Here is an 18,493-nt window from a genome sequence, read left to right on the forward strand (position 1 = left end):
TGAGCCATCTTTTGGGTCTGATGACAGAAGATCAGGGAGAGGTTCACTCTTTGCCTCCTGATCCTCATCTGTTACCATTAACAGATTTACATCAGCCCTGTCATGGAAGAGCTTAAGGCGGTTCACATGGATCACCCTCTTGGGGCTCCTGCTTGTGCCCAGGTCCACCAGGTAGGTGACCTGACTCTTCCTTTCTAGCACTGGGTAAGGGCCACTCCATTTGTCCTGGAGTGCCCTGGGAGCCACAGGCTCCAGAACCCAGACTTTCTGCCCTGGTTGGAACTCAACCAGTGCAGCCTTTTGGTCACACCAAAACTTCTGGAGCTGTTGGCTGGCCTCAAGGTTTTTGGTTGCCTTTTCCATGTACTCTGCCATTCTAGAGCGAAGGCCAAGTACATAGTCCACTATGTCTTGTTTAGGCTCATGAAGAGGTCTCTCCCAGCCTTCTTTAACAAGAGCAAGTGGTCCCCTTACAGGATGACCAAACAGAAGTTCAAAGGGTGAGAATCCTACTCCCTTCTGTGGCACCTCTCTGTAAGCGAAAAGCAGACATGGCAAGAGGACATCCCATCTCCTTTTGAGTTTTTCTGGGAGCCCCATGATCATGCCCTTTAATGTCTTGTTGAATCTCTCAACTAAGCCATTAGTTTGTGGATGGTATGGTGTAGTGAATTTGTAAGTCACTCCACACTCATTCCACATGTGTTTTAGGTATGCTGACATGAAGTTGGTACCTCTGTCAGACACCACCTCCTTAGGGAAACCCACTCTGGTAAAGATACCAATGAGGGCCTTGGCTACTGCAGGGGCAGTAGTCGACCTAAGGGGAATAGCTTCAGGATACCTGGTAGCATGATCCACTACTACCAGGATATACATATTTCCTGAGGCTGTGGGAGGTTCCAGTGGACCAACTATGTCCACACCCACTCTTTCAAAGGGGACCCCCACCACTGGAAGTGGAATGAGGGGGGCCTTTGGGTGCCCACCTGTCTTACCACTGGCTTGACAGGTGGGGCAGGAGAGGCAAAACTCCTTAACCATGTTGGACATATTGGGCCAGTAGAAGTGGTTGACTAGCCTCTCCCACGTCTTGGTTTGTCCCAAATGTCCAGCAAGGGGAATGTCATGGGCCAATGTTAGGATGAACTCTCTGAACAGCTGAGGCACTACCACTCTCCTAGTGGCACCAGGTTTGGGGTCTCTGGCCTCAGTGTACAGGAGTCCATCTTCCCAATAGACCCTATGTGTTCCATTTTTCTTGCCCTTGGACTCTTCAGCAGCTTGCTGCCTAAGGCCTTCTTCAAGAGAGGGACAGGTTTCTTGTCCCTTACACAGCTCCTCCCTTGAGGGTCCCCCTGGGCCTAAGAGCTCAACCTGATAAGGTTCAAGCTCCAAAGGCTCAGTTCCCTCAGAGGGCAGAACTTCTTCCTGAGAAGAGAGGTTCCCTTTCTTTCGCTGTGTTGCAGTTGGTTTCCCAACTGACTTTCCTGTTCTCTTGGTAGGCTGGGCCATTTTTCCAGACTCCAGCTCTACTTTTTCACCCTGTGCCTTGCATTGTGCTCTTGTTTTCACACACACCAGTTCAGGGATACCCAGCATTGCTGCATGGGTTTTTAGTTCAACCTCAGCCCATGCTGAGGACTCCAGGTCATTTCCAAGCAGACAGTCCACTGGGATATTTGAGGAGACCACCACCTGTTTCAGGCCATTGACCCCTCCCCATTCTAAAGTAACCATTGCCATGGGATGTACTTTTCTCTGATTGTCAGCGTTGGTGACTGTGTAAGTTTTTCCAGTCAGGTATTGGCCAGGGGAAACCAGTTTCTCTGTCACCATGGTGACACTGGCACCTGTATCCCTCAGGCCCTCTATTCTAGTCCCATTAATTAAGAGTTGCTGTCTGTATTTTTGCATGTTAGGCGGCCAGACAGCTAGTGTGGCTAAATCCACCCCACCCTCAGAAACTAGAATAGCTTCAGTGTGGACCCTGATTTGCTCTGGGCACACTGTTGATCCCACTTGGAGACTAGCCATACCAGTGTTACCTGGATGGGAGTTTGGAGTGGAACCTTTCTTGGGACAGGCCTTGTCTCCAGTTTGGTGTCCATGCTGTTTACAGCTATGACACCAGGCCTTTTTGGGATCAAAGTTTTTACCCTTGTACCCATTGTTTTGTGAAGAGGCTCTGGGCCCACCCTCCTGTGCAGGTTTTTGGGGGCCTGTAGAAGACTCTTTACTATTTTTAGTGTTGGTTGTCTCATCACCCTTCCCCTGGGGAGTCTTTGTGACCCCTTTCTTTTGGTCACCCCCTGTTGAAGTCTTGGACACCCTTGTCTTGACCCAATGGTCCGCCTTCTTTCCCAATTCTTGGGGAGAAATTGGTCCTAGGTCTACCAGATGCTGATGCAGTTTATCATTGAAACAATTACTTAACAGGTGTTCTTTCACAAATAAATTGTACAGCCCATCATAATTACTTACACCACTGCCTTGAATCCAACCATCTAGTGTTTTCACTGAGTAGTCAACAAAGTCAACCCAGGTCTGGCTCGAGGATTTTTGAGCCCCCCTGAACCTAATCCTGTACTCCTCAGTGGAGAATCCAAAGCCCTCAATCAGGGTACCCTTCATGAGGTCATAAGATTCTGCATCTTTTCCAGAGAGTGTGAGGAGTCTATCCCTACACTTTCCAGTGAACATTTCCCAAAGGAGAGCACCCCAGTGAGATCTGTTCACTTTTCTGGTTACACAAGCCCTCTCAAAAGCTGTGAACCACTTGGTGATGTCATCACCATCTTCAAATTTTGTCACAATCCCTTTGGGGATTTTTAACATGTCAGGAGAATCTCTGACCCTATTTATATTGCTGCCACCATTGATGGGTCCTAGGCCCATCTCTTGTCTTTCCCTTTCTATGGCTAGGAGCTGTCTCTCTAAAGCCAATCTTTTGGCCATCCTGGCTAACAGGAGGTCATCTTCACTGAGAGCATCCTCAGTGATTTCAGAAATGTGGGACCCTCCTGTGAGGGACTCACTATTTCTGACTAACACAGTTGGAGACAGGACTTGAGGGGTCCTGTTCTCCCTATTTAGGACTGGAGGAGGGACATTGGCCTCCAAGTCACTAATTTCTTCCTCTGTGATGTCATCATCAGAGGGGTTGGCTTTTTCAAACTCTGCCAACAGCTCCTGGAGCTGAATTTTGGTAGGTCTGGAGCCAATGGTTATTTTTTTGATATTACAGAGAGACCTTAGCTCCCTCATCTTAAGATGGAGGTAAGGTGTGGTGTCGAGTTCCACCACCTGCATCTCTGTATCAGACATTATTCTGCTAAGAGTTGGAATACTTTTTTAAGAATCTAAAACTGTTTCTAGAATCTAAATCAAACTTTTAACAAACTTTTAAACTCTAAAAAGACAATGCTAAACAGGGACTTAACACACAAGGCCCTAGCAGGACTTTTAAGAATTTAGAAAACTTTCAAATTGCAAAAATGAATTTCTAATGACAATTTTGGAATTTGTCGTGTGATCAGGTATTGGCTGAGTAGTCCAGCAAATGCAAAGTCTTGTACCCCACCGCTGATCCACCAATGTAGGAAGTTGGCTCTGTATGTGCTATTTCAAAGTAAGGAATAGCATGCACAGTCCAAGGGTTCCCCTTAGAGGTAAAATAGTGGTAAAAAGAGATAATACTAATGCTCTATTTTGTGGTAGTGTGGTCGAGCAGTAGGCTTATCCAAGGAGTAGTGTTAAGCATTTGTTGTACATACACATAGACAATAAATGAGGTACACACACTCAGAGACAAATCCAGCCAATAGGTTTTTGTATAGAAAAATATCTTTTCTTAGTTTATTTTAAGAACCACAGGTTCAAATTCTACATGTAATATCTCATTCGAAAGGTATTGCAGGTAAGTACTTTAGGAACTTTAAATCATAAAAATTGCATGTATACTTTTCAAGTTATTGACAAATAGCTGTTTTAAAAGTGGACACTTAGTGCAATTTTCACAGTTCCTAGGGGAGGTAAGTATTTGTTAGGTTAACCAGGTAAGTAAGACACTTACAGGGTTCAGTTCTTGGTCCAAGGTAGCCCACCGTTGGGGGTTCAGAGCAACCCCAAAGTCACCACACCAGCAGCTCAGGGCCGGTCAGGTGCAGAGTTCAAAGTGGTGCCCAAAACACATAGGCTAGAATGGAGAGAAGGGGGTGCCCCGGTTCCGGTCTGCTTGCAGGTAAGTACCCGCGTCTTCGGAGGGCAGACCAGGGGGGTTTTGTAGGGCACCGGGGGGGACACAAGCCCACATAGAAATTTCACCCTCAGCAGCACGGGGGCGGCCGGGTGCAGTGTAGAAACAAGCGTCGGGTTCGCAGTGTTAGTCTATGGGAGATCTCGGGATCTCTTCAGCGCTGCAGGCAGGCAAGGGGGGGTTCCTCGGGGAAACCTCCACTTGGGCAAGGGAGAGGGACTCCTGGGGGTCACTTCTCCAGTGAAAGTCCGGTCCTTCAGGTCCTGGGGGCTGCGGGTGCAGGGTCTCTCCCAGGCGTCGGGACTTAGGATTCAAAGAGTCGCGGTCAGGGGAAGCCTCGGGATTCCCTCTGCAGGCGGCGCTGTGTGGGCTCAGGGGGGACAGGTTTTGGTACTCACAGTATCAGAGTAGTCCTGGGGGTCCCTCCTGAGGTGTTGGATCTCCACCAGCCGAGTCGGGGTCGCCGGGTGCAGTGTTGCAAGTCTCACGCTTCTTGCGGGGAGCTTGCAGGGTTCTTTCAAAGCTGCTGGAAACAAAGTTGCAGCCTTTCTTGGAGCAGGTCCGCTGTCCTCAGGAGTTTCTTGTCTTTTCGAAGCAGGGGCAGTCCTCAGAGGATGTCGAGGTCGCTGGTCCCTTTGGAAGGCGTCGCTGGAGCAGGATCTTTGGAAGGCAGGAGACAGGCCGGTGAGTTTCTGGAGCCAAGGCAGTTGTCGTCTTCTGGTCTTCCTCTGCAGGGGTTTTCAGCTAGGCAGTCCTTCTTCTTGTAGTTGCAGGAATCTAATTTTCTAGGGTTCAGGGTAGCCCTTAAATACTAAATTTAAGGGCGTGTTTAGGTCTGGGGGGTTAGTAGCCAATGGCTACTAGCCCTGAGGGTGGGTACACCCTCTTTGTGCCTCCTCCCAAGGGGAGGGGGTCACAATCCTAACCCTATTGGGGGAATCCTCCATCTGCAAGATGGAGGATTTCTAAAAGTTAGAGTCACCTCAGCTCAGGACACCTTAGGGGCTGTCCTGACTGGCCAGTGACTCCTCCTTGTTGCTTTCTTTGTTCCCTCCAGCCTTGCCGCCAAAAGTGGGGGCCGTGGCCGGAGGGGGCGGGCAACTCCACTAAGCTGGAGTGCCCTGCTGGGCTGTGACAAAGGGGTGAGCCTTTGAGGCTCACCGCCAGGTGTTACAGCTCCTGCCTGGGGGAGGTGTTAGCATCTCCACCCAGTGCAGGCTTTGTTACTGGCCTCAGAGTGACAAAGGCACTCTCCCCATGGGGCCAGCAACATGTCTCTGGTGTGGCAGGCTGCTGGAACTAGTCAGCCTACACAGACAGTCGGTTAAGTTTCAGGGGGCACCTCTAAGGTGCCCTCTGTGGTGTATTTTACAATAAAATGTACACTGGCATCAGTGTGCATTTATTGTGCTGAGAAGTTTGATACCAAACTTCCCAGTTTTCAGTGTAGCCATTATGGTGCTGTGGAGTTCGTGTTTGACAGACTCCCAGACCATATACTCTTATGGCTACCCTGCACTTACAATGTCTAAGGTTTTGTTTAGACACTGTAGGGGTACCATGCTCATGCACTGGTACCCTCACCTATGGTATAGTGCACCCTGCCTTAGGGCTGTAAGGCCTGCTAGAGGGGTGTCTTACCTATACTGCATAGGCAGTGAGAGGCTGGCATGGCACCCTGAGGGGAGTGCCATGTCGACTTACTCGTTTTGTCCTCACTAGCACACACAAGCTGGCAAGCAGTGTGTCTGCTGAGTGAGAGGTCTCCAGGGTGGCATAAGACATGCTGCAGCCCTTAGAGACCTTCCTTGGCATCAGGGCCCTTGGTACTAGAAGTACCAGTTACAAGGGACTTATCTGGATGCCAGGGTCTGCCAATTGTGGATACAAAAGTACAGGTTAGGGAAAGAACACTGGTGCTGGGGCCTGGTTAGCAGGCCTCAGCACACTTTCAATTGTAAACATAGCATCAGCAAAGGCAAAAAGTCAGGGGGCAACCATGCCAAGGAGGCATTTCCTTACACCTGGTACTCAAGCTAAGTGAGGATTTTCCCTCACTGGAGCTTTAGCCTCATGTTTCACAGGATATTGTGGCTGAGGCCAGAGTGTAGACCTGATAGGTATTACATGGTAGGGGGAAATCCTTATCCCACCCTACGTGGTTACAGTATTGCGTTGGTGCCTCTTCCGAAGCCCAGTTAACAGCATACGCTTCTTTTACCACATTCTGAAGAAGATCTGAGAAAAATGCAAAATGACATCTTCCCTATGTGGGAGCTTGCAGACATGTTTAGGTGGTAAGTCCTTCTGCTAATAGGATATCCCAATTAGGTTCTTCCCAAAATATTACACTATTAGTGCGCTCTGTCTCCCTCAATTTGGATATTTAAATCATAAATCCTGTCGGGTGGGAGAACGTGCCCGTTGAAGCCTCGACTACAAAAAAGGAGTTGGATGCTGTCACATCCAGATGATCTTTCGGACTCTGGCGACATATTGTGACTTCTGCCCTGCTGTCCAGCAGGGTCACTGCCCACCTCTTGTTCCTCAACAATGTTCTCAAGTTTGCTGGCATGTTTTATTGAAACTGCTGCCACCTTTTTCTTTTTAAGTTGTGTCTTTTGTTGTGGGGATTTGTCTTGTTTCTTGTATAAAGACTGCTGTAGGTCTGTCTTCTGTTTCACATTGTCCGTACGTTGCTCTGACCTGCCTACTCTCTCACTTCATCTATCTGGTGCATCCTGAAAGGAACGAGAGGGACGTGAATCAGTATATCTGTCAGTTTTTAAAAAGTTTTTCTATTTCTGAGATTATATCTCCTTTCGGAGCTCTCCAGATACTGAGTCTGTTCTCTCACTTTCTGTCTTTATTTTGTTTTTGTTTATCCTAGTGTTTTTAGAACCCTCTTGTGCTTGTTTAGTACCTTCCGTAGGGGGTGGTACTTTGAAATTCAGGCTTCTTCGACTTGACTTCCAAACTATCCTGTCCTATGCTAGTATAGGTTTTAGAAATAATTTTCGGTAGTTGATGCTTGTGTTCCAACTGTGGAGTCTCCTGTAACGGCTGGCGTATAGCCAACGCTACTGCTTCCCCTTTAATGTTACTGATTATTATTGAGGAGACTGTGTCAAAATTGTGCATCAGTTTCGCCCCCAAATCTAGCGCTGAAGCAGCTCGTGCTCATTTTGAATTTCTTTTAACACTTTCAGTAAGCTGGCAAGTGTCGGGGTACCATGCGTGATAGTGTAAATTGCAGCAAGACTGTACTCCATGTGGTGCAGTCATCCACTGAGGTAACCATTCTGAACTGCAAGCATATTGTGAGAATTCTGTTTATCTTTGTTTCCTTATGGGGAAACACTGCTTCCACCTGGTTAGTTTTTTTTTTTTTCTGCCCATGATAGAATGTATTGTTTGTGGGTTAATCCCAGTAACGGCCAGTTGGTGACCAGCTGGTGCAGCTTGTGCTGGGGCTGTATTTAAGGTTTTCATAGCGAATTGTACCACTCGTTTGTAAAGTTGTACTAGATCATTATAAAGTGCGTGTACGTTAGCTATCTGCCTTGCCTATACACCAGGATGTGGTTTATATGTGGCAAACATGGGCAACATCGATCCATCATTACTTAAGGCATTTAAGCTCAGGACTTGTATTCCATGTTCCAGGGCACCCTAGAACCAATTCTGATGATCTTGGTAGGAAAAGAGGGGTATCTTTAGATACTGATATGCTCTGTTCCTCTGTGGTACGTTTGCTATTTGGTATGTCTGAAATGTATATGTAGATGACTCAGGAATAGAATGTTTCTGTTTGGTAAGCTTCATGAGCTTCCACAATAAATGTGACATCCCACCCTCATCTGTTAAGCCACGGGTTACTAAATGTTGTGTTAATGCATGTCTGCAATTTCTGGAATGTCTGTGGCGTTAGCCATATTGGGTACAGAGAAGGAACACCAAATGTGGAAAGATCCTTTAAAAGATTTCAAGATTGAACAACATACAGCCTACTTGGGTACTTCCCTATTCAGCTGAGGAGGAGTATCCCTAAGACCACAGATGTCTCCTTATAGTGATACTTAGGGTACCTGTTGTGTGCAACCTATACTTGGGATATCTGTAAATTAGTGCCAAAACGCCATTGTTGGTGGTGGCGAGACTGCTGGGTTAGGGGTGACCGCAGTTTTGTTTGTAGGTGACTAAGCCACTCCTACAACAAGTCGCAACTGTTGGACCAACCCTCCCGGCTCACAAGCAGTAGCTCACCAAAGCTCAGAAAGCAAAGGTGATTTCTGGTACCCTTACGCATGGACTCTAAATAAGACCTCTCAGGGAAGTTTTAGTGGGACAGAAGTTACCCTTTTCTCATGTTAGCAACAAGTCTCATACACATCAAGGCAATGAAGGAGATGCAGGAAAGCTTTCAATGTGTTTATTGAAAAGACTACAATCTTCAATAAAATGCATGAGCTGCAATGATAAGGACAATGCACCGTACAAGAAGCAGAATTGTGAAGATATTGTGAATGTAAAACTACCACCAACTTATAAACATGAGAATATAAAATTCCTAACCAAGAGAACCTAATCTGTACCCTAGTGAGAGCTAGGTGTGATAAACCTGATCTGCCAGTACCAGTCCATGAGAAGCGCCCCCTAACCCTCACTACCTTGGATTGAGGTCTCTAGGTCAGACTCTGTGGTGACACAAAGGCAGAGTTCTGCAGCAAGGTGACATGCAGCATAGATGGTATCTGGAAAGAACCCCTTTAATGACCTTGTCCGTGTGAGATGTATTTATACAGATCATGTAGGATCCCTGACACAGGTATGCTCCTAAATGACTGATAAGGAGGCAGACCTGTGGCCCCAAGTACATAAACAATCCCCAACAAGTGTACATTATGTTCCTATCACATATAGGTAAGAAAGGGACATGATGATGATCCTATGTACATCTATGATCATGACGCAGATAATGTCTCCTCAGAGTGGCACGTATAATGCAAATCAAAACATCTTTATAAAATATAAATAATGGCAGCCATCTTAAAAGAAATAATAAAATAAATGCAATAAAACGGAGACGGCTAAGTAAAACATCACTAGGTGACGGGGCACATAGCTGCAAGCCAAAGCCAAGCTCCTGAGACTCAATAAAACTAAAATGATTCACCACAAACTCTACTGGCAGTGGTGTCTGTTTGGGATACTGTAAGTGAGCAGCACAGAATGGTAGTTGCCTACATTTTGAGTTTCTAACCACTCACCACCTCCTCGGATAAGATTTGACTGCCTTTGAGTCAAATGCTACAAAGGGAGTGCTGGGTTATTCAGAGTGCAGAAGTGTTACTGGTAATGTAGTACTATCCCCTAGGACAAGGATGGTAAATCACAGAAATCATAACATTTATTGCCATGGGCTATGAGAAGTCCCACTGGAGACAGTCAGGCTTACTGTTGCACCTCCCCATGTAACGTTGTTTTGCAATGAGTCTGTGAAAGATTAAAAAGTGGCTAAGGAAAAGGTGGACCTTTTAACCAAAGATTCAGATGCCATAAATTCTGCACATATTCTGCTATTAAATTCCAAAATGCCTTTTGAGTCCTGTCATATGGGGTGTGTCCCTTCTTTGGCTAGAATCTAAGTGAAACAGAAATGCTGCTAAGGTTTCCTGTGTAGTATTTTAATGTACACTGCGACTGTATTGAAGTACCAGGAATTGATAGACTGATGAGTAGTATTTCATAAGTATGTGCTGTATGAAAGAGCAGCCCTGGGAACCTAAGTTAAGAGTAAGTTGTGTTTTTTCTTTGTGTGGCTCCGACGCTGAGCTCATAACCCATTCAGGTCTCCTGTAACCTAGAGATAGGATTTTGAAGTGGTTTTTGTTATGATTGCATTTAAGTATTTTTAAGCTAAATAGGATTAACATGCTAGTAAATTATATATTTTTTTGTTTGCAGATGACGACAACCCTCCAGTGTCTTTTGTGAAATTCTCCCCAAATGGCAAATATATTCTAGCAGCAACATTAGACAAGTATGAATGCTTACATTTGAAATTTAAGTCCACGTGCATTTTCAGAAAATGTCTACAGAGGAGCGTTTCAAGCAAGGCAGGAGAATTTAACACACTTGTAGATTATGTACTTGTAACATTGATCTACAAATGAAGAAATGTAAAATGTTTGTGCTGCCAAGATTTCAGACCTACTTATTGTATACTTTAGAAGTAGTGAGCATGAAAAGCTCAACTGTTTTCTCAGAGCTGCATTTTTCTTCTTTTTTTTTTTTTTAGTGGTTCATCTTCTGATGACCAAAGGCCTTATGATACTTTCAACCAAGCTCAGGAACCCCTTTAGGGCATGCACAGTTGTGCTTGTTAGCCAGTGGAAAAGGGGAAAGGTTTTTTTTTTTTTTTTCTTTCTTTCTTTCTTTCTTTCTTCTTGGAAGTTCAGAAGGCTTATATGAGCTGCTCCTACAACTGCCATAGATGGCGTATGGTTGGCTTTATTTGCCATATTCTTTAAGCCAAGCAGGTATGATTAAGGTCTTAATAGGAAATATTCTAAACTACTCCACATAATTTCTCTCTGTGGATTCTTAAGTGGACACTACCTGAAGAATTAATCTTTCATTAATAATTGCAAATTAATGAATTTGTTAGCCCAATGAAAGCTCTGTTTTGATGCTTTCTTTGGATTAATGGAATTTTAAGTGTGTGTGTATATATAATAATATGTTCGGTGGCATGTGTAGCTGCAGATAAACACGATGTGCATTACTTCTGCCATCTAGAGTTAGGCTCAGAGTGTTACAAGTTGTTTTTCTTCAAAGAAGTCTTTTCGAGTCACGAGATAGTGACTCCTCCTCTTCGGTTCCATTGCGCATGGGCATCGACTCCATTGCTAGATTGTTTTCTTTCCACCGTCTGGTTTGGACGTGTTTCCTCTCGCTCCGAGATTTCGATTTGGAAAACTTTGAAAACACTTTATTTTTCGTCGGTATTGTATCGATCGGGTTTACATCTTCCAACGGTACTGCCGGAGAAGACAACTTTACTCGCCCTTCGGGGCGTGCATGCCCAACTCAGGCCAACTGCGTGGAAGCCTCATGGATCGGACTCCATTCCAGTTCTGTCCTCTGTGCCACGTGAAATATCCGTATATGGGCCAGCATCTGGTTTGCAGTCTTTGCCTTTCCCCAGATCATCGGGAAGAAAATTGTGAGGCCTGTCGATCCTTCCGATCTAAAAAGACTCTTCGAGACAGGAGGGCACAGAGACTCGAAATGGCGTTGAGAAGCAGCAAACATCTCGACGTGGAGGAGGAAGAAATCATGCAAACAACAGTCTTGGTTTGAGATTCCAACTTCGAACAGGAATCGGAAGAAGACAGACCGGTCACAGCAGGACAACATGTGAGTACACCTGCCCCTGTACCCTCACAAAAGCAAAAATATAAGGACTTGGGTACGCCACTGCCGGAAGTCCATGGCTCGGCCCAAAAAAAGACTACCAGTGACCAACTTGCCAGTTCGGCACCGAAAAAGGCCACTCCTCCCAAAACATCGGAGGCAACAAAGAGCTCCGTGTCTGACTCCAGCAAACATCATTTATCGGAGTCGAAAATTATAAAATCGATTTTGGAGCCGAGAGCGTCAACCGCATCCTCTTTTTCGATCCCGAAAAGGCCAGCATACACAGAGGAGCATGGACTTTCGAAACAACTTAAAGCCACAAAACCTCTGAAGAGGAGTATCACTTACAACCAGTACTTGAGGTTATGGATGAAAGGCAGTCCAGGATTCACATCCATAAGGAAACAGGCAGCATTCAGATAGCACCTCCTATAAAAACAGAAAAAAAAGCTTGCCTTTCAGGAGGAATTGGACACTATGCAGCCTCCAGCAAAAGTGCCAAAGCAGAAGGAGAAACCACCACCACCTCCTCAATCGTCTCCTCCTCATTCTCCTTCTCCACACCTACCTACCTCTCCTAGTCGTTCACCAGTGCAGTCAGCCACTCACTCTTTCGACTCACAACTGGACACTGTTGACCCATGGGACCTTTATGATCCAGATCCCATTCCTAGTAATGACCCAGACAGCTATCCCTCTAAACCTTCACCACCGAGGATAGCACTGTGTACAATCAAGTTTTAGCTAGGAGTGCAGCATACCATGGGGTCACTATGCATACAGAGCCCCTTGAAGAGGATTTCTTGTTTAACACCCTATCCTCAACATACACAAAATATCCCTTGCTCCCAGGCATGTTAAGACACGCCGATCGGATATTTAGTGAACCTGTTAAGGCACGTATAATAACACCCAGGATAGAGAATAAGTATAAACCTCCACCCTCAGATCCTGATTACATCACCCATCGGGTACCTCCATATTCTGTGGTCGTTAGTGCTGCCAGAAAAACAGCAAACAGTCATCAGGAGATACACCCCTACTTGACAAAGAGAGCAGGAAGTTTGATGCTGCTGGGAAACGAGTTGCATCCCAGGCAGCAAATCAGTGGAGGATAGCCAACTCACAAGCACTGCTAGCTCGATATGACAGAGCTCATTGGGACGATATGCAAGACATAATTCAGCATCTCCCCAAAAAAACAGCAAAAGAGGGCACCAAAAGTAGTGGGAAAAGGGCAAGCCATTACTAATAATCACATTTGTTCTGCCCTAGATGCAGCAGACACCCCTGCTAGAAGTGTCAATACTGCAGTGACAAATACGTAGGCATGCATGGCTCAGATCTTCAGGCTTTAAACCTGAAATCCAGCAGGCTGTGTTAAATATGCCATTTGATAAAACATCTTTTTGGGCCAGAAGTTGACACAGCCGTAGAAAAATTAAGAAAGGATTCAGACACTGCAACAACAATGGGCGCACTACACTCGACTCCATACAGGGGGATCCTTTTGGAAACCTCATTTTTGAGGTGAGTTCCGACCACAGATGACAGAGGCGTCCACATAACAGGCAAAACCAATCTACCAACCACCATACCAACGAGATGGTTTTAGGGGCACATATAGAGGACAGTACCCCAGAAATGGAGGGAAATTTCAGACCTCTAAGCAACCTCCACAGCACCCCAAACAGTGACTTTTCTCATTCCCTTCCATTCCACACCTCTCCTGTGTGGGTTTGGGGGGGAAGACCTCAACAGTTCCACAAAAATTGGCAAAACATTACCACAGACAACTGGGTGCTACCAATTATCCGCAGTGGCTATTGCCTAGAATTGAAACCCACTTCTCCAAATATACCATCAAGGTCACACAAACTATCCACAGAGCACATCAGTCTTTTACAAGAGGCGGTCCAATCTCTATTACTCAAACAAGCAATAGAATCGGTACCACAATCTCCAATAGGGACATGAGTTTACTCACTATATTTTCTAATTCCCAAAAAAGATGGCACCCTCAGGCCCATATTAGATCTCAGGACCCTCAATCTTTACATCCTGTCAGAACATTTTCACATGGTATCTCTACAGGTGGTTATCCCACTACTCCAAAACAAGATCATATGACAGCATTAGACCTCAAAGATGCGTGTTTTCATATACCCATCCATCCTGCACACAGAAAATATCTCTGGTTTGTCATTCAAGGAAAGCACTATCAGTTCAAAGTGTTACCCTTAGGGATAACAGCTCCAAGGGTATTCACAAAGTGCCTAGGGTAGTCGCAGCCTACCTAAGAAGACAACATAAACATGTCTTTCCATAGCTAGACGATTGGTTAATAAAATTAAACAGTCATACGCAATGCCAAAATCATACAAATCATGTAATACAAACCTTGCACACACTAGGGTTCTCAATAAACTACCAAAAATGACATCTACAACCGGCACAAATACAAAGGTATTTGGGTGCAATACTGATTACTCGGTAAGCACTAGCATGTCCAAATACACAAAGGATACAAGCATTCCAAAATGAAATCTCACAAATACAAACAAATCAACAGTACACTGTCGGATTTGTCAAAGATTTTAGGGATGATGGCATCACGCACTGCAATTGTTCCACACGCAAGGCTAAACATGCTGTCCTTACAACAGTGCCTTGCACAACAATGGTCACAGGCACACGCTCAACTTCAAGATCTAGTGTTGATAGACTGCCAAACATACATGTCCCTTTAGTGGTGGAATTCCACAAATCTAAGCAAAAGGCGGCCATTTCAAGACCCTGTGCCTCAGACCATAATTACAACAGATGCATCAATGATTGGTTGGGGAGCTCACCTAAACAATCACAACATTTAAGGACAATGGGATGCCAAACACAAACGGCTACACACAAATCACTTGGAGTTGTTAGAGGTCTTCCTAGCACTCGAAGCTTTTCAACCTCTTCTCACACAGAAGAATGTCCTTATCAAAATAGACAACATGACAACCATGTATTACCTAAACAAACAGGGAGGGACACATTCGTCTCCACTCTCCCTTCTAGCCCCAAAACTTTGGAAATGGGCAATCCATAACCAAATTCACCTGTTAGCACAATATATTCCAGGGATAGACAATCATTTGGCAGATATCCTCAGCAGAAATCACCAACTTACACACGAATGGGAGATTCATCTTCAGGTACTTCAAAAATACTTTCAACAATGGGAGCAAACATAGATCTGTTCGCCACAAGCGAAAACACAAAATGCCAAAACTTCGCATCCAGACACCCACATCCCCTATCCAAGGGCAATACTCTGTGGATCAATTGGTCAGGGATATTTGCTTACGCTTTTCCCCCTCTCCCACTCGTTACGTTTCTAGTCAACAAGTTACATCAAACTTCACTCAACATGATACTCATAGCACCAACATGGGTATGTCAACCGTGGTACACAACATTGTTAGACCTATCAGTAGTACCACATTCCAAGCTCCTAGACCAACCAGATCTGTTGACACAAAACAAAGGCCAAATCAGGCACCCGAATCCCAAGACACTCTGTAAGGAAATGCCTCCTTGGCATGGTTATCCCCTGACTTTTTGCCTTTGCTGATGCTAAGTTTTGAATTGAAAGTGTGCTGATGCCTGCTAACCAGGCCCCAGCACCAGTGTTCTTTCCCTAACCTGTACTTTTGTTTTCACAATTGGCACACCCTGGCATCCAGGTAAGTCCCTTGTAACTGGTACCCATGGTACCAAGGGCCCTGATGCCAGGGAAGGTCTCTAAGGGCTGCAGCATATCTTATGCCACCCTGGGGACCCCTCACTCAGCACAGACACACTGCTTGCCAGCTTGTATGTGCTGGTGAGGACAAAACGAGTAAGTCGACATGGCACTCCCCTCAGGGTGCCATGCCAACCTCACACTGCCTATGCAGTATAGATAAGTCACCCCTCTAGCAGGCCTTACAGCCTTAAGGCAGGGTGCACTATACCATAGGTGAGGGCACCAGTGCATGAGCACTGTGCCCCTACAGTGTCTAAGCAAAACCTTAGACATTGTAAGTGCAGGGTAGCCATAAGAGTATATGGTCTGGGAGTCTGTTTTACACGAACTCCACAGCACCATAATGGCTACACTGAAAACTGGGAAGTTTGGTATCAAACTTCTCAGCACAATAAATGCACACTGATGCCAGTGTACATTTTATTGTAACATACACCCCAGAGGGCACCTTAGAGGTGCCCCCTGAAACCTTAACCAACTTCCCGTGTAGGCTGACTGGTTTTAGCAGCCTGCCACACTCGAGACATGTTGCTGGCCACATGGGGAGAGTGCCTTTGTCACTCTGTGGCTAGTAACAAAGCCTGCACTTGGTGGAGATGCTTATCACCTCCCCCTTGCAGGAGCTGTAACACCTGGCGGTGAGCCTCAGAGGCTCACCCCCTTTGTTACAGCACCACAGGGCATTCCAGCTAGTGGAGTTGCCCGCTCCCTCCGGCAACGGCCCCACTTTTGGCGGCAAGGCCGGAGGAGATAATGAGAAAAACAAGGAGTCACTGACCAGTCAGGACAGCCCCTAAGGCAACCTGAGCTGAAGTGACTGACTTCTAGGAATCCTCCATCTTGCAGATGGAGGATCCCCCCAATAGGGATAGGAGTGTGACCCCCTCCCCTTGGGAGGAGGCACAAAGAGGGTGTAGCCACCCTCAGGGCTAGTAGCCATTGGCTACTGCCCTCCCTGACCTAAACACACCCCTAAATTCTGTATTTAGGGGCTCCCCTGAATCTAGGAACTCAGATTCCTGCAACCTAAGAAGAAGAGGACTGCTAAGCTGAAATACCCTGCAGAAGAAGACTGAGACACCAACTGCTTTGGCCCCAGCTCTACCGGCCTGTCTCCCCACTTCGAAAAGACACTGCTCCAGCGACGCTTTCCCCAGGACCAGCGACCTCTGAATCCTCCTAGAAGACTGCCCTGCTCTAGAAGGACCAAGAAACTCCCGAGGACAGCGGCTCTGTTCACCCAAGACTGCAACTTTGTTTCCAAAGAAGCAACTTCAAGACAACTGCGTTTCCCGCCAGAAGTGTGAGACTTGCAACTCTGCACCCGACGCCCCCGGCTCGACTTGTAGAGAAACAACACTTCAGGGAGGACTCCCCGGCGACTACGAGACTGTGAGTAGCCAGAGTTGACCCCCCCCCCCCGAGTCCTCACAGCAACGCTTGCAGAGGGAATCCCGAGGCTCCCCCTGACTGCGACTGCCTGCTTCCCAGATCCCGACGCCTGGAAAAGACTCTGCACCCGCAGCCCCCAGGACCTGAAAGATCGGAACTCCAGTGCAGGAGTGACCAGGTGGCTACCCCGAGGAGCCCCCCCCCCTTGCCTGCCTGCATCGCTGAAGAGACCCCTTGGTCTCCCATTGATTTACATTGGAAACCCGACGTGTGTTTGCACACTGCACCCGGCCGCCCCCGTGCTGCTGAGGGTGTACTTCCTGTGCTAACTTGTGTCCCCCCACCCCCGTGCCCTACAAAACCCCCCTGGTCTGCCCTCCGAAGACGTGGGTACTTACCTGCTGGCAGACTGGAACCGGGGCACCCCCTTCTCCATTGAAGCCTATGCGTTTTGGGCACCACTTTGAACTCTGCACCTGACCGGCACCTGAGGTGGTTTACTTACCTACAAAAACTAACAAATACTTACCTCCCCCAGGAACTGTTGAAAATTGCACTGTCTAGTTTTAAAATAGCTATATGTGATTGATTTGAAAAGTATATATGCTATTGTGATTATTCAAAGTTCCTAAAGTACTTACCTGCAATACCTTTCATTTGAAGTATTGCATGTAAAATTTGAACCTGTGGTTCTTAAAATAAACTAAGAAATTATATTTTTCTATACAAAAACATATTGGCCTGGAATTGTCTGAGTGTGTGTTCCTCATTTATTGCTTGTGTATGTACAACAAATGCTTAACACTACTCCTTTGATAAGCCTACTGCTCGACCACACTACCACAAAATAGAGCATTAGTATTATCTCTTTTTGCCACTATCTTACCTCTGAGGGGAACCCTTGGACTATGTGCATACTATTCCTTACTTTGAAATAGTGCATACAGGGCCAACTTCCTACACACTCAATCTAGCAATTTGGCTCCTGAGCGCATAGAGTTTGGATATTTACAACTCCCATCAGAATGTATGGAAGTTATTAAACAAGCAGGAAAACCCACTACTACACAGTGCTATGCAAACAAATGGAAATGATTTGTATATTACTGTCAATCTAAACCTATTAACCCTCTTACAGCATCAATACAAGACATTGTATGCTATTTACTTCATTTACAAAAAACAAATTTAGCATTCTCTTCCATAAAACTTAATCTTACTGCTTGCTATTTCAGCATATTTACAACATATACAGCACAGCTCCTTATTTAGAGTTCCTGTCATTAATGCTTTCATGGAAGGTTTAAAACGCATCATTCCACCCAGGTCACCTCCAGTCCCCTCTTGGAATTTAAACATAGTGCTTACATGACTTATGGGCCCATCATTTCAGCCCATGCACTCCTGCCAAATGCAATTTTTAACATGGAAGGTTGCCTTCTTAGTGGCAATTACATCTTTAAGAAGAGTAAGTGGAATTCAAGCCTTTACTATTGAAGAACCATTCTTTCAGGTACACAAGCGTTAAGTTGTACTAAGAACAAACCCAAAATTTCTTCCAAAGGTTGTATCACCTTTTCATATAAATCAAACAGTGGAACTACCAGTCTTCTTCCCACAGCCAGATT

At 45.9% G+C, this 18,493-nt stretch overlaps 1 protein-coding gene across 2 annotated transcripts in view; it reads left to right on the top strand.

The window, feature by feature from the left end:
• The window catches only part of WDR5 (WD repeat domain 5), a 148,118-nt gene that overhangs the window by 54,537 nt on the left and 75,088 nt on the right, over nucleotides 1-18,493 (top strand). For both annotated transcript variants that reach the window (XM_069241570.1, XM_069241569.1), the window contains exon 11: nucleotides 10,226-10,301. In XM_069241570.1, coding sequence (XP_069097671.1) covers nucleotides 10,226-10,301 — 76 coding nt within the window. The remainder of the gene's footprint in view (nucleotides 1-10,225; nucleotides 10,302-18,493) is intronic.

This window comes from Pleurodeles waltl, chromosome 6 (genome assembly GCF_031143425.1).
Source record: "Pleurodeles waltl isolate 20211129_DDA chromosome 6, aPleWal1.hap1.20221129, whole genome shotgun sequence".
Lineage (NCBI taxonomy): Eukaryota > Metazoa > Chordata > Amphibia > Caudata > Salamandridae > Pleurodeles > Pleurodeles waltl.